This window comes from Telmatherina bonti (genome assembly GCF_933228915.1).
Source record: "Telmatherina bonti genome assembly, chromosome: 6".
NCBI lineage: Eukaryota > Metazoa > Chordata > Actinopteri > Atheriniformes > Telmatherinidae > Telmatherina > Telmatherina bonti.
Genome location: NC_136624.1, coordinates 33,954,303 through 33,970,524, shown reverse-complemented (window position 1 = coordinate 33,970,524; position 16,222 = coordinate 33,954,303). Strand labels below are relative to the sequence as shown.

The window sequence follows — 16,222 nt, the reverse complement described above, 5'->3', positions numbered from 1 at the left end:
TCAGTAGTGTGTGTGGCCTCCGCGTGCCTGTATGACCTCCCTGCAATGCCTGGGCATGCTCCTGATGTACTCCTGAGCGATCTCAGCCCAGACAGAACGAGTGGGCCAGTCCAAAACATCAATGCCTTCGTGTTGCAGGAACTGCTGACACACTCCAGCCACGTGAGGTCTAGCACTGTCTTGCATTAGGAGGAACCCAGGGCCAACCACACCAGCATATGGTCCCACAAGGGGTCTGAGGAGCTCATCTCGGTACCTTATGGCAGTCAGGCTACCTCTGGCGAGCACATGGAGGGCTGTGTGGCCCTCCAAAGAAATGCCACCCCACACCATTACTGACCCACTGCCAAACTGGTCATGCTGGAGGATGTTGCAGGCAGCAGAAAGTTCTCCACGGCATCTCCAGACTCTGTCACGTCTGTCACATGTGCTCAGCGTGAACCTGCTTTCATCTGTGAAGAGCACAGGGCGCCAGTGGCAAATTTGCCGATCTTGGTGTTCTCTGGCAAATGCCAAACAACCTGCACGGTGTTGGGCTGTAAGCACAACCCCCACCTGTGGACATCAGGCCGTCATACCACCCTCATGGAGTCTGTTTCTGACTGTTTGAGCAGACTCATGCACGTTTGTGACCTGCTCGAGCTCATTTTCCAGGACTCTGGCAGTGCTCCTCCTGTTCCTCCTTGCACAAAGAAGGAGGTAGCGGTTGTGCTGCTGGGTTGTTGCCTCCCATTGCCTCCTCCACATCTCCTGATGTACTGGCCTGTCTCCTGGTAGTCCTTCCATGCTCTGGACACTACGCTGACAGACACAGCAAACCTTCTTGCCACAGCTCACATTGATGTGCCATCCTGGATGAGCTGCACTACCTGAGCCATTTGTGTGATTGTAGACTCCGTCTCATGCTACCAGTGGAGAGAAAGCACCGCCAGCATTCAAAAGTGACCAAAACATCAGCCAGAAAGCATCGAAACTGAGAAGTGGTCTGTGGTCACCACCTGCAGAACCACTCCTTTATTGGGTGTGTCTTGCTAATTGCTTATAATTTCCACCTGTCTATTTCACTTGCACAATAGCATGTGGAACTGATTGTCAATAGGTGTTGCTTCCTAAGTGGACAGTTCCATTTCACAGAAGTGTGGTTGACTTGAAATTACATTGTGTTGTTTAAGTGTTCCCTTTATTTATTTTTTGAGCAGTATATATATATATATATATATATATATATATATATATATATATATATATATATATATATCCTCCTGACTACCAGTAGTTCAAATTTGTCCTCTGTGGAGGACAAAAATGGCCTCCATTGCAACAAGCATGTTTTATGGGAAGAGCAAAAGTGCATAATACTTTTCTTTGTGCTGATTTTTACTTGAAATTTTGTAGTTATACTTTCATTGAATATCTTATAAACACATTGAATAGTTTTTTTAAATAAATATAACTATATTTTACCACAATATTTAAAGGTTTAAGCAATGTCCTCCGTAGTGGACATTTGTAGTTACACATTTTTTTTCCTGGCAGTCACACACACACACACACACACACACACACACACACACACCTGAACCACCTTCTGTGTCAAACTGGATACACGTCTTGTATGAATGTGTCTGCTTTCTGTTTCATTTGAATTTTAGGGTAGGTAATTTTACACAATACACTTTATCTGACACCTGTCGTTCACTTCAGAAAATGTCTTTTTTGAATGAAAAAGTGCCTCCTTAAAAAGGGAGGAAATAAGGATGATTTTTAAATCTCATGCATTTAACCTGTTATCAATTTTAAATCTCATAGGCCAAGTTTTGTGAAAATAATTAATTCTTGCAAAGTTTCTGTAAGTCAAGATATCTTTTCTTTAATATCTTCTTGTTCTTTTTATAGGATTCTGAACACAATGCTATTTTTAACAAGGAAGTCAATTTTGGAAGGATGTAAAAAAATCTATCCTGAATAAAAGTGGTCACTCTGTGTTAATCACCCCCAAAAACATTATCTGCAGATATAATTGCAACAATAACCTCTTAAACTACATCATTAACATATTAATTTTGATAGGCAAATTTCATATACATAAGTCCAAATAGAAGAAATCCTTTCCAAATTTCCATATCTTCCTTGTTGAAATTAATGTTTATTTATACACCCTAAGTTCTTCAACAAACAAGCTATCTTTAAGCATTGTGTAGGTAACCAAATTCAACATAATTTCATTTCATTTTATCTATACCTGATCATGAGGCTTAACTACCAATTTATATTCATATACATTTTCCTCTCATGTACATGTCTATGTCTTTTTATTCTCATATAAGTATGCCTGTAAAAACAGTTCATTGTCTTGACTCGCTGTCATCCCTGTTTGCATGTTTGTCAAATCTGTTATTTGCAATAAAAAAAACAAAACAAGTCACTATTGCAACAAATGTATTAGTGTTACCTTGCAACTCAAAAAGCAAACCAAGTATAAAAAAAAAAAAAAAAAAAAAAAAAAACGGGTGCTGTTAAGGTCAGGAGTTTCTTGTATGTACATAGTCTTGGTTATGAGGCGTGCAGCACACAAAGTAACAAAAGAACACATCTTACAAAAATTTGACCAGATCATATAGGGAACTGACGACATCTAGTGGTGTATAGTAGTACTACACATTAACGTCGTAAACACGGAAGGGGTCTTAATTTTAGTCAGTTTTTCTCATTACATCTAATAATAAAAAAAATAATAAAAGGTTCAGTTTAGCTTTACCAACAGTAAGAATAAAAATAACATAGAACAGTTCCATCTGTCATTGACCACAATGACCCTGAAATGCATAAAATAATATTTAGCCCATCAATTGAACTAGCTGTGATACCGAAAAAAAACCCCAAGTAGTTAGTTATATGTTCTTATATCTTCTTACAACTTCAGCAATTCATAGCTGTCTTTTCCCCTCCAAACAGCTTTATTCGTGAAAATACAGTATATGATAAATATAGTACATCTATGCTAGCTCAAACTCTTGTGACCCTTTACAATGAAAATGGATTGTGATGAATCTTGGGCTGTGATGCCTATTGTAAATGAAAAGAAATCCTCATTTCTGGTAGTAAAATTAATTGATTTTGGGCCTATTTTGTTCTATATCTGGATTATGAATAGTACCAACCGGATCAGATCAAGGTTGTTTTTTTGTTTTTTTCAGGGGTAAAAAACAATAAAATGAACAAAAGTGTATAAATCATTTCATACAGGAGACAGGAGCAATAATAGTATTCAAGATTAACTTTCAAAAACATTTTATTAGAACAGGATGATTGTACTTTTGTCAGTGTGATAGAGGATGAACGCAGCACAATCGTACTATTACAAATAATGCACACATAACAGTATGTGTGAGTGTCTATATAACAGATTTAGTCATGGCCAACTTGGGGAATAAATGTATTAAACAATGCATAGCCTGCCAATGCATTTTTAAAAGTCCTTTTGAGCTCACATTTGTTTCAACATTATGCATGATTTACCCTTTCCAAAGCAATATAGTAACTTTTCTTGTCATCCAAACAGTGCCAGCCGATTGGTCCAATTTCACAATCTGCACAGATGAGATACTTGATTCTTCCCACATCATTTGTGAAGCCTACGTTCTCAAAATCGAACATGTCGTTCACTAACCAGTGAACAGTCAGTGTGTCACCATCCACCGAACCCTCCGTGGTGCTGAGGCCGCTCTTTTTCCGCATGGATGGCAAGAACAGCTGGTGACCGTAGAAAAAAAAAAAAAAAAAAAGCAAAAAAAAGCACAGACACCATAAAAACATTAGTGAAAGAACACAAAGTGAAGAATATAATAAAGTTAATTTATTTGAATCTATTTCAAATAGGATTTAGTCATAACTGAAATAAAACCACACTACACAAAAGGATACAAATCACTGATATCTTTTATTACATTTACAGGCCTAAAACTACATCTTGCCCTAAGGATGTATCAAGAACTAAAGAATATTATATATATATATATATATATATATATATATATATATATATATATATATATAGTCATAAAAAAATCCTGTTTGCCAAATGATCCAATGCAATATGTGTTTGTGGAGGTATAAAGACAGAAACTTCTGTGTTGTATTAGTTTGTTTTTGCTAACATGTTAATTAAACTTCATTGAAATCAATCTTACAGTATTATTTCTTTAATATTTATCATTAAACAGCTAAATCAAAACAACAATTCAAGTGAGAGTCATGATACTTCTGTACTTCACTGTATGCTTATGTGGATGTTTTTAGTTGTTTAAGCCATTTTTTAAAAAATTTATTTATTTATTCATTTTTTTTTACATAGCATTCCTATAGTTGCTTTTAGAATAAGCATAAGACAGCCACTAGAAAAAAGATAAAGACACCCCTCAGTTTTTTTCTTTGTCTGTATTTAATTAATTGTAATTAGCTACTTTTATGCTCCAAACATCCCAGATTTAATTTTCATTCAATGGTCTTTTACTAAAACAATCAATATATTCATACGAGTGTGGATAAAATACAACTTACCTCCTTCTCTGCAAATATAGCCATCCCAGGACAAAGCACTTTGGATCCGCAGCGTTGGCACAAGACAGTCTTGCTGTTCTTGCCGTCTTCGGACACCAGTTCGGTTTGATCTCTGGCTTCTTTGGACTCTTCACTGTTGTCCATCTTGAGCCCTGCAACACTGCAAGTTTACTGTAATGTACAAGGGCTTCTTCCAGCAGGTTAGCCTGACTGATCCAAGAGACTATTCCTATTTCTTACAGCAGACTTCCTCCGTATAAAATAAAGCACCTTTTAAGAGGAAGGAAAAATAATGGACCGGAACTTCATGCTTTCTGGAATTTATGTAGTGCGGAAGTGCTCAACATGTAACCTAATCGTTTTATTTAGCCGGAAAAACAAATACTATGCATATAGATAGACATTTATACCAGTTATTTATGTCTAACAATGAAAAGGCCGGGGTTAATTTCAATAGCTTCAGCCCAGTTCAGCCAGGTAGTTCTGCCTCTTTTATTTCTGCTAACAGCTATGCTAACACTTAATAGACAACGATGAGACAAATGACTACATTACGGTCACTTATAGAAGCTTAAATGAAGCCACATAAAACATACCTTAGCGTCAAATAAAAGAAGTGGGGAAAAAAAAAGACAAAATCAGGTTTGCTGTACAGTTACTTTAGCTACCAATTTGGCATGCTAGCTGGTTTTGTAGTAGCAGCCCATAAATCCTCTCGATTCCAAACAAGTGTTAGATAAAAGGTTCCCATAATTTAAAAGTGACCATCTTCAACAGCATGTTGATTTTCATTTTTTCGTTTTGAAAAAAAAAAAAAATTTAAAAATAGAGCTCCAACACAATTTTTTTCCTTTTTTTTTAGAAACAAATACAATTTCTAACCTTTAATCTAAAAATGACCCTGCAAGAAAGCAACCTGCTTATATACAAAACAAGAAAAACGTACCAAAATTAAAAAATAAAAGCACCTTTATCTACCTGCCTTACATTGTAATGGATTAAATTAGTATTGATCAATTTCCTGCTGCACAAAAGCAAAATGTGAGGTCTTTTTTTAACTGTATAACAGTGCTCCAAAAAAAATTATGCTCTTTCGATGTATAAAATTTTCCAGGAAAGAACAGTGTATAAGAAAAACAGGGATTTTATACTGTTAAATTAATTCAAATCTACATTTTTCTGTTGTCTCACTTGTGTTTTGACCAACAAATATAACAGAATTATACAAACAAAACAAAACTGCAGCTTGCTCGACCTTGCTCAACATATATGTGAATTCCTCTGACTGCAATGCCTAAACCTTCAAATGAAAAAACAAAACAAACACATTTGTACATGTGGAAAAGAATTTATTACAATAATTTTCCAATATTACCATTAATAAATATTTAGGTTTACATTTCAGTGAAATGTATGATTTATCACTTCCTACACAAGACATTACACAAAGTCAAGAATACACATCGTTTGAGTCTCTGTAATAAAGCTTGAATAAGTTCATCTAGAAAAAGGAGTCTTAAACAGCAGTTCATATCACTTATCAATGGAATTGTAACTTCAATGGTGATTTGATTGTACATATACTAAATGTATGGCAAGGAAAACAAGAAAAGTCAATTTGTGGAAATCTTTTATGCTTCCTTGACTGTTAAGATAGGCCATTTTATTTAAAAACATTTCCAATGGCCTAAGGCACAGGAATACTAAAAGTTTATATTAATCATACAGAACACATTTTAAACCTCATTTGGTGATTTAAAATTTCAAATTTAATCATATACACTAAGGTGCTTTCGATAGTTGCACCTCTCGTTGCATCTGAAATCAAGCACAAAAGAAAAATATCCACTTAACAAAAACACAATTCAACCAACCAAGACCTGTACATTGTGCTCAGCCCAGGAACTATAGACGTGTATTGTCGATTTGATCTAATTATTAAATGGTAGCACAGAGTTATTGTCTCAATTCATTGTACTAAATGATAACATAGTTTTTAATATTTTTTTGTGTGTTGTCAAACAAAGGAAAAAAATCTGTTGGGATGTTGGTCAGCAATTCAATAAACTATCCTAAAAAAAAAAAAAAAAAGTGCACTTAAAGTTTACTGCACAGCTGCGGTAAACTTTCAAGTTATTTTTATCCAAAGTCCTGGGATATATGTCACAGATTTCAGGTTATCAGATTTTTTTTTTAATTTTGGTACCAAATGGGCTTTCAGAGTACAGTAAATTATTTATTGCTGAGTGGGCAAATGTGGGTTTGTGGAGGTCCTTGGTGTTTTAAAAGACAGATGGACAATCAGTTCAATACACTTAAGAAAAAAGAAAAAAAAAAGAAGAAAGAGGAAGAACAGACAGAAAAAAAAAACAACACACACACACACCGAGGGACATCCATATACACCACGTGTATATGTTTTGTTTTTTTAGTTTTTTTATCCTTTTATAAATATGTCCTAATAAGCATCAAAATTTTCATTAACTGCTCTGCACCGAACATCTGGCGTGCAGTGCATTCATCTTCAAACCTGCAAGCAAGGGGAAAGATTTACAGTTTGTGCATTTTGCTACAGCACAAATAATATAACTCTCCGTACCCTTTGTGCAACAATTGTAACAGACAATGAAGAGGTTGGGGTACGAGTGACCTAAGTAGAGACTAACAGTTTCAGAAACACAAGATTTTGATCAAAATCCCATTTTTTCTTAGCTGAAAACACTGACTTCAGGATTAACAGTTATAGGAATAAGTAGTGTCTGTTCCCTTCGTAGTACATCAGCTAGTTACTGCTACTTTACCAAAGCAAAAAAAAAAAAAAAAAAATAAGAAAGAGCCAAAGCAGAAAGACCACTAAAACCCAAACAAGATGTAAGTGATTCCAAAGTATAGAAGGAGTTATAAGTGACTATACTGATTCCAGCAGCATTTTGTGTGTGAGTATGTGTGTGTTTGTGGAACTGTAAAGAAAAGTAAGTCACAGTTGGGCTTTTCAGAGTAACGAGTCGTCTGTGCATCCTCCCTCGAGGCCATAGCGGAACTCCTGCAAGTTGGAAACCCCATAGAAGTGGATGAAGGCTGCAGCCACGACCAGGACATGAAAAATCTGATGAGAATGGAACTGAGAAAAGGGAAAGACGTAATTATTTGTTAGTAACACACATTATTATTTACTCGAGATTCAAACAAAGGAAAAAGCAGCTGAAGATGCTTCAACTACTTCCTCAGTCGCTTATTTCTTCTCCCTCTGACATTTTATTGGTACTATTTGACAATAACAACCCCTATTTCCCACTGAATTAAAAACTGTTAACCAAATGCAACTGTTCTATTCTCGGTGAGGAAACTGGCCCTATTTGTTTCATGAGAAAAACTAACAGAAAAAAAAAGTTCACATTCTTAAAAACAAATATTAAAACCCAAGAACTGTTTTAGAACCTGTGTAAACATTTAAGTTTTTCACATCTATTTTATATTGCAGAGTTATGGCACATTAATTCCGTACCCAGATGTCACACTTTCCAGGGAAATAGCGTTCAGGGATCCTGGCTGCATACAGACCGGCACCAGTGATGTACATGGCGCCCATCAGATAGAACCACCCCATCTGTCCGACTGTGGTGGCCTTAACAAAGCCCTCCTCAATGGTGAAGTGCATGGTGGGGACAATGCCACTTAGTCCAAGACCCATGAAGACACCTGAGAGAATCATTGGATGAGTTACCTACTCCTTAAAAAAACCTAATGATGGAATTGTTTTGGGAGTCAAAATTACATTTAATATAAAGTAATTTCAGAGTTTCAAAGAAATTTCTGCATTCCTAACTACAGAAACATAAGAGCATTTCCTCTGCACAAAAGTCCCCTGTCCTCACCTGCTCTTGTAGGTCTATGACGAGGTGTAGAGAATCGGTCCCACTGGGCAACTATGATGGCGGCAATGCCAAGAACACACACAATGGTGAGGTAGATAAGTCGAGGCTGAGGGGAACAGTAGAATGAGTAGTACAGCCAGGGCACGAAGGAACCCATGATTAGGAGGGCTATGCCCGAGTAGTCAAGCCTGAGGAGAGAAGGCAGCACAAGGACAACAGGTGATTGACAGGATGCATGGAAAAAAAAAAAAAAAACTTGTGAAAAACAAATTTACAGCCAAATCTGTTCCAGGTTTATCTGCATTGTTTAGTTATTAAAATCATTCACCTAAATTAGCAAAAATCTGTTGGTGCTTCAATAGAAAGTGCTGGTTTGGAGCAAACTGGGTTCAGTTTCTCACACAACTTCATCAGGAGTGGAGACAGAATTCGCGCAGCCAAACTAATATCCTATATATAATATATATTCACATCAGGATAGTCTGCTGAACACGGTCTGACAGGGGACTTGGTCCAATTTGGGTGTTGCAACATTATTATAAACGGAGATTGTGTTCACACTGCACTTGTAAAATTAATTTGATCTTTAAAAAAAAGTGTTTTACTCTCTATCAGAGGCACAAAAATATAGCCACTGCATCAGATCAGAGTGGTCTGCATTGATCAGATTCTTATCAAAACTTTGACCAAATTATTCCACGTCTTCCCCATGAGTTATTTCTCCCATCCACAGCCGCCTATCAGTCCACACGCATGCATGTTTTGGTAGTATTTACCTATAGTGCCATTCACTAAACCCACAATGCACTTTGTTTGGTAGTCTGCTTTGTGTATTTGGGCTGCTTGAAACAGCCAGGGCCCAGTTCGCCTCTTCGATCCTAATGAGAATTTGCCTACTCATATTACCTCCTAACAAAGATTTTCTGAGCAAATGGACAAGGATTTAAATAAAAATGGCTGATGTGAATGCAGCTATAGAAAACACTGGACCAATACTAATCATTAGTACTTTGCCATTTGTATTTATGCAGCTTTAACATGGCAAAGCACATTTTTTCAGTCTTCAGACGATGTGGAAAACCATAACTACATGATACCAATATGAAGTCATTGATGATGACTGTTATTAAAGAGGGATAAGAGAAATGATCCAAAAGGAAAACACACAAATGATTCCTATATGACATGAACAGGACATGTATGAGGAATATATATATATATAGACTGTAATAGGCCTTACTTGGAGAATGTGCGAGACACTTTTTCTGAATGGCAGTAGACAGTGTGAAAAAGCCAGGAGAAGCTGAGGCACAACACAGCTCCCAGAAAGAACATCCCAAAGACAACCTTCTCTTGCAGTGGTGCCATAAAATACATGTTGGGACGTAGCATGGTTAAAGTGCCCAGACAAAGGAATAAGATCAACCCTGAGGATGACAGCAACAACTGAATATTAAAAGAAAATATCCTAAATAATACCCAAGATTGTAAACATAATGATTTTCTTGCTCACCTAACAGGTGAGTCCAGATGTTTCCTGTCTCAGTGTGAATTCTGAAGATGCTGCCAAAACAGGCCCTGAAGGAGGGCATAGGAGGTCGATGTCCATGCAGGAGGTAATCGTTATCCTTCAGCCAATCTGGCAGGACATGAAAAGGAATGACCCTCCAGCGCCCCTCCCAAACCTTAAATACAAGAACACAGTAACTTACTCACATGCAGGACTAAAGTCCCCATCACTGTGGGCACTCTGAAAGCCTGTGAAGTTGATGCAAAAAAAATCTTTTCTGCCATTCATTCATTCATTTTCCGAACCGCTTATTCCATTCAGGGTCGCGGGGAAGCTGGAGCCTATCCCAGCTGGCTTTGGGCGACAGGCAGGGTACACCCTGGACAGCTCGCCAGTCCATCGCAGGGCCACACAGAGAGACGAACAACCACACTCACGCTCACACTCACACCTAGGGGCAATTTAGAGTGACCAATTAACCTATCATGCATGTCTTTGGATGGTGGGAGGAAGCCGGAGTACCTGGAGAGAACCCACGCATACACGGGGAGAACATGTAAACTCCACACAGAAAGGCCACTGACCAAACCAGCCAAGGATCAAACCAGCGACCTTCTTGCTGTGAGGCCACAGTGCTAACCACTGCGCCACCGTGCAGCCTCTTTTTTGCCATGAAAAAAAACAAAACAAAACATACAGTAAAATGTAGAAACCCCCCCACCCCCCCAAAAAAAAACTAATTTAAAAGGTTTTAATATTAGAAAACAGTGTTTAGAATGAACAAAAGCACACACAGTGGATTTTGTACTTTGAATAATTGCTTTAAAATACTTATTTTGTGTAAAACACTGTATTGCAGATAGAGATTCAAAAATCTTAAAACTTGTTAAACTAGAAAAACAATCGGAGCGCAGACCTCCGCTAAGCAGCTCATTTCCACCCATACTGTGATTTCCAGCCTATGTTTTAGTTCTACATTCATTTTATGTGGATACACTATTAGATCATTTAGACTGTGATGGACTGGCGACCTGTCCAGGGTGTACCCTGCCTCTCACCCGGAGATTGCTGGGATAGACTCCAGCTCCTCCGCGACCCTTAACTGGACTAAGCGGTTTGGAAAATAAATGAATGAAATATTAGATTCCAAGATATAGTGATAATGAATCGTGTCTTAGCTATATTGTGGTGTTTGTTATATGTTTATAACACTGTTCTCTTGCAGTGATGAAAACTCCATAGATCCCTTATTTTTTCCTGTTGTGCATGGTTCTATCCAGATCTATATTTGATATGATGTAAAACATGTTGCATACTTCTCCTGTATTGTTTAGCCAAAGACCCTGACCATTTAGTGTGAAGATATATGCATATATACTGAAGATGGTGCTATTCCTAGATCCAGATGATGATCCAGATCACTCCCAAAATTGAATAGAATCTAAGTTAAAACAAGATCTGTTAAGAAAAAAAAACCAAAATAATGAAATTCATCTAGCAGTTTTTTTTGTAAAGTTGCTAACAAGCAGAGAGACAAACAGATAACCTGCTTGGCGGAAGTAACTGCATTCCTTTACAATTTACCTGTATATACTGTCAGGCTTTAATATGATGTCAGACCTTTTGCATCAGGCCATTTCCAGATGTCTGAATTCCACCAAAACTGAAGTACTGTTTAATTTCTGAGGGACATGTATGGTGGTGGACTGGTGACCTGTCCAGGACTTCGCCTGCCTCTTGCTTACTGATTCCTGGGATAGGCTTCATGACCCCCTCTACATTTTTTTTAATTTAAAAGATCAAATAGACTAATTCATCTCATGTGTTTACTGCTATAGATAAAATGTATTACATGGATTATTATGACTATCCATATAAAAATTAAACTGTTGCTACTGCTTTTCTTGTAAGTACAATTATTACTATAAAACTCCATTAAAACATGCATTTTTAATGAGATTTTGATGTGTATACTAAGTATTTTTATCATCACTATTGTTTCATTAAAAGATGATGTAATGTCTCTGGTGTTTATCAATAATGAATGTGACTATAGCATAATGACTCAAAATAGTTAATAATTACTGAGATGTAATTAGATAAGCTTATGGTTCCCTTTGAACAATTCTGTTTGCTTTTTTTAATTTATAAATTTTATTTCCCTTTTTGTTTTTATATTTGTCATTATGTACAAAGTAAAAAACAAAGACGTCATCCTCTGTATAATTCTGCATACCAACACTGATAGCTGAGAAGCACTTGCTTCAAAAGATATCTGGTTCTAACAGTCTCTTTCAAATGATGCTGACTTGTCTCCAAAAACAGGTCCAGACATTTTCCCCAAAAATTGGTGAAATCCTGTCAGTTCTACTGATCACTACACTGGTTTTTCCTCAGAAAATGAGCTAAAATTGAAAATAAGATATAGAAAATAATAAAAGATTTACATTTTTTTGTCCAGACAGGTTTCAAGTACTGCCATCAAAATCTACTTGTCCAAATATGGCCACCTCTGGTGCAAGAAAGACGAAACTGGCAACAGAATACCAAACTGGAAGCTACAAACCGTTGGTGGCGTCACAGTGGTTATGTCCACCTCCTCTTATTTACTCATGCTTTTACCACAAACGCAGTCTTTATCTCACATTAGCAACAACAACAGTAAACAAAAATGTTGCAAAACGAGATTAAACGTGTTGCTATTCTGGATATGCAACTGTGTGTTAATATGCATGGCTGATAAACCACAGAACTGTGGTTACAGGTGACCTGGTGGACATCGTTTCAGCCTAGTTAAGGTGCCACTGAGATATTCATCCTGTACCGACACGAAGATACGGACACACTGCTGTGCCCTGTTTTTTTTCCCCTTTTGTCCTTCAATGTATCACATAAGAATGACCTACAAATAACAATAAGACTGCTGTGAGACCGAGGTGGGCAGACTATTACTGAAAGGCCAAGAAATCACAGTAAACGTGTTACATCGCATCATCGCAGCATTTGTTCCTGTTACTGAGCTCAAGAAGAAGCAGTGACATTTGCCCCCTTTTTTTTTTTTATTTACCAGTATTCTATTTATTGATCCAATTCTTTAGTTCTATTTATAAACTGTGACTGTTAAACCTGTTTCTATCCTGGTTTCTATCCTAGAGTTTGCTTTTACCTACCAAAGGTTTTCTATTGGATTTTCATTCATTCATTTTTATCTGTCTCTTGATCTTATTTGATATTTTTTACCTTTCCTTGCTGCTATATTTGAAGATGGTGGAACACTGAGCACTTTGTTTTTTCTTTTGACTTTTCCACTCCATTAAATACCTGTCTGTCGGGTTCAATGTGTGTTTTTGTTATGAAATGACAAATTCCATCATCGTTTCAGCAAAACAAATCTACCCATTGGTATCAATAAAGTAACCTTGAATCTTGATGTCTGTAAAGTTATTCCTGTTTGCCAATTTACATTAAAATCAAGGAACAGTTGAATTGTATGAAATGAGCACGTTCACGAAGCCCGGCCAGCTAACTAACGTGCTGACCTGATCACACAAACGTGGGATCATCTAGTGGTTCTCAAAATAGGGTCAGGCCACCCTGAGGGGGGTACATGGCTGCAGCAGTAGGAGGGGGGGTTGTTGGGGATGGGTGATGATTAAAGGGACAGCAGAAAAGTGGAGCAAGGTTAAACTATACACAGAGCGTGAACAATTATTTCAGCATGATGTAAACTACTTTCAGTTTGCTTCTCAGCAATGGAGATGATGTTTCTGTGCTGAAATTTCTCACGGCTTCTTTCTCCCTCTGAATCCTGTTCATTACACAGAAAACCACTTCATTACCTTGTGTACGAACTCCTCCATCTTCTCCATTGCATGGTGAGCCTGTAGAGGCAAGGTCAGAACCTCTCCAACCTCATCATCGTCCTCTTCCTCATCAGTGAGCATTGCAGCTCCCTTGAAACAGATAAGAAAATTCCACTGTTACGAAGACAAAACAAGATCTTATTGGGCATTTTGTGAAACAATCCTACCTCTGGATGGATGCCTTTAGATGGCACCTGCCGCCCCCCTCCTTCCTCCAGCAGCGGGCCAAGCTCCATCAGCTCAACATCTGGGACATGGCAGTCCTCAGAGATCCGGCAGTCTGCATCACTGGCAGACCCGTTTCGGCCTGACATAGGGAGACTGCCTGATGACCTACTCACAGTCTCTGTTTTCTGCTTCAGATGGTACGTGGCAATCTTCTCCTGAGGAACCAGAATGCTTATCAGCTGTGCTGGCCAAGTTATGCTGAGATGCTCCTGAAATATACCTAACTAAGGATTGTTTTGTTATCTGTGTCTGTGTTGAGGACCCCCTCGAAAACAAGATGCATCATCTCAAGGGGCTATCCTCTCAATAAATTTAAAATTTTTTGCTGTTCTAAATAGTTAAATACTCTCCAATATATAGAACAAATTGACTTTAATGCACATGGATATGGAGGTGAAATAATCAAGAATATGCAAAAACACCTACAGCTGAAATGAGCAATGAAGGATTTGATCAAGGATGCATACATTAATAAATAGGGGGACTACATTAAAATAACTTAATAGCCTCAAAATTTTACTAATTCAGTTCTTTCAACGGCCTAAAAATGCATGAGCTTACTTGTCACAAAACAAGAGCTGTGCCATTAGATTATACTTACAGTTGCAAGATTAAAAGCAAAACAAAAAAGAAGAAAGTATTTTTACATGTTGTGTGCATGGGAAAATACAAAAAGAGAAAAATACTGACAGTATCTTTAACCATCTGCGCACAATATTCATATAATGCACAAATGACGTTTGCAAGATTAAAAGCAAAACAAAAAAGGGAAAAAAATACACCTATTCAATACACTATGAATATTGAGGTTTTTTTTTTACACCTTGTGTGCACGGAAAAATACAAAAAAAGAGAAAAATACTGACAGTATATTTAGCAATTTGTGCATAATTTTCATATAATGCTCGAATGACGTTAATGTTACAGTACAATGAAGGAATTTACATGTCAGTCTATCTATGAAGCAGTCTGATCGGTCACTGACGAATATATAACACGTAGAGTCACAACAACACCAGTGTCTTCATTTAAAACACGAGATGCAGAGTTATGGCCGGAAAATCACATAAAACGTTTAACCAAGTTAGTGTTTGTCAAAAGCTCCCAGGCGGATGTTGAACAATGTTAGCAAAGCCTCACACGGAACATGTAGTACAAAATGTAAACAACATGAAAATATCGACGACTTCACTTAAATTTGCCGGATTATGCGGCGTAGTGTCTTTATTCGGAAAGGTAGGGGTAATATTTTAACGAAGGCAGATGTTTATGAAACAGATGATCACATATTTGCTAACGTTACCTGTTAGCCAACGCTACGCTGTCGCTCACCAGCCGAGCAGGAAACAGCTTTTTTTTTTTTTTTTTAAAGAATATTTATATCAACTATGAGCAGCATAAAGGTTTAAACGACATCACCAACCTCCAACGTCAGCAAGTTACACAACTATTCTGACATGCCCAAGACAACTTCATTAAATGAACAAAAGTTACCTGACGAGGAAGACTCCTGACCAGGAAGGTGAATTATTTATCGATATATGAAACCCAGTTGTTGCCGGAAGTTGATTCTCTTCGGCTAAACTGAATTTCCGGACTCCTTTCTTACCAAAATAAAAGCATTTTTTTTCCCAAAACGAAATGTATATCCCATAGATATGGTATATCCCTAATAAATATCCCCTTTCGCCTGAATAATGTTAAGTTTTTTTCAACATGTTAAAAAAAAAAAAAAAAAAAAAAAAAAAAAAAAAAAAGATCATTCTTCCATGCAAACCTCCGTTACTGTCAGGGTCGGTCACATAGACTTTCTGTTCATGAAATGAAAAGAAAAATACTTTATTAATCCCCAAAGGGAAATTCAATATTGTAGTAGATAATGATAATTAACGAGAGGAGGTCTTGTTCCGGAGGCTGATGGCAGGAATGATCTTCTGTATCTTTCAGTCTTACATCGGACCTGAAGAAGCCTGTCACTGAACACACTTTGTTGTTTCTTCACTGTGTTGTGGAGAGAGTGTGAAGAATCCCCCATCATCTTCATCAGCTTGTGCAGCATTCTTCTTTGGACAATCAGCTCCAGCGGCTCCAGAGTTACTCCAAGCACAGAAGCAGCTTTCTTGATCAGTTTGTTGATTCTCTTCAAGTCTCTGGTTCTGATGCTACTACCCCAGCAGATGGCTGCA

General features: G+C 37.4%; 2 protein-coding genes across 3 annotated transcripts; both read right to left on the bottom strand.

Moving 5' to 3' along the window:
• Nucleotides 1-3,317: 3,317 nt before the first annotated feature.
• Nucleotides 3,318-5,270, bottom strand: rabif (RAB interacting factor). 2 transcript variants are annotated; one of them, XM_079241480.1, is made up of 3 exons: nucleotides 5,157-5,270; nucleotides 4,561-4,712; nucleotides 3,318-3,753 (listed from the first exon to the last, which is right to left on the bottom strand). In XM_079241480.1, exons 2-3 carry the CDS (start codon nucleotides 4,702-4,704, stop codon nucleotides 3,505-3,507), a joined length of 393 nt encoding a protein of 130 aa, XP_079097606.1. In that variant the 5' UTR covers nucleotides 4,705-4,712; nucleotides 5,157-5,270; the 3' UTR covers nucleotides 3,318-3,504. The 2 variants fall into 2 exon arrangements, with proteins under 2 accessions (XP_079097606.1, XP_079097607.1); XM_079241481.1 differs by having other exon boundaries at nucleotides 4,561-4,720; nucleotides 5,157-5,245.
• Nucleotides 5,271-6,079: 809 nt separating this feature from the next.
• adipor1a (adiponectin receptor 1a) lies at nucleotides 6,080-15,373 on the bottom strand. Its single transcript, XM_079242466.1, has 8 exons — nucleotides 15,340-15,373; nucleotides 13,976-14,191; nucleotides 13,785-13,898; nucleotides 9,949-10,120; nucleotides 9,676-9,862; nucleotides 8,436-8,623; nucleotides 8,066-8,259; nucleotides 6,080-7,681 (listed from the first exon to the last, which is right to left on the bottom strand). Exons 2-8 carry the CDS (start codon nucleotides 14,120-14,122, stop codon nucleotides 7,553-7,555), a joined length of 1,131 nt encoding a protein of 376 aa, XP_079098592.1. The 5' UTR covers nucleotides 14,123-14,191; nucleotides 15,340-15,373; the 3' UTR covers nucleotides 6,080-7,552.
• Nucleotides 15,374-16,222: the final 849 nt, after the last annotated feature.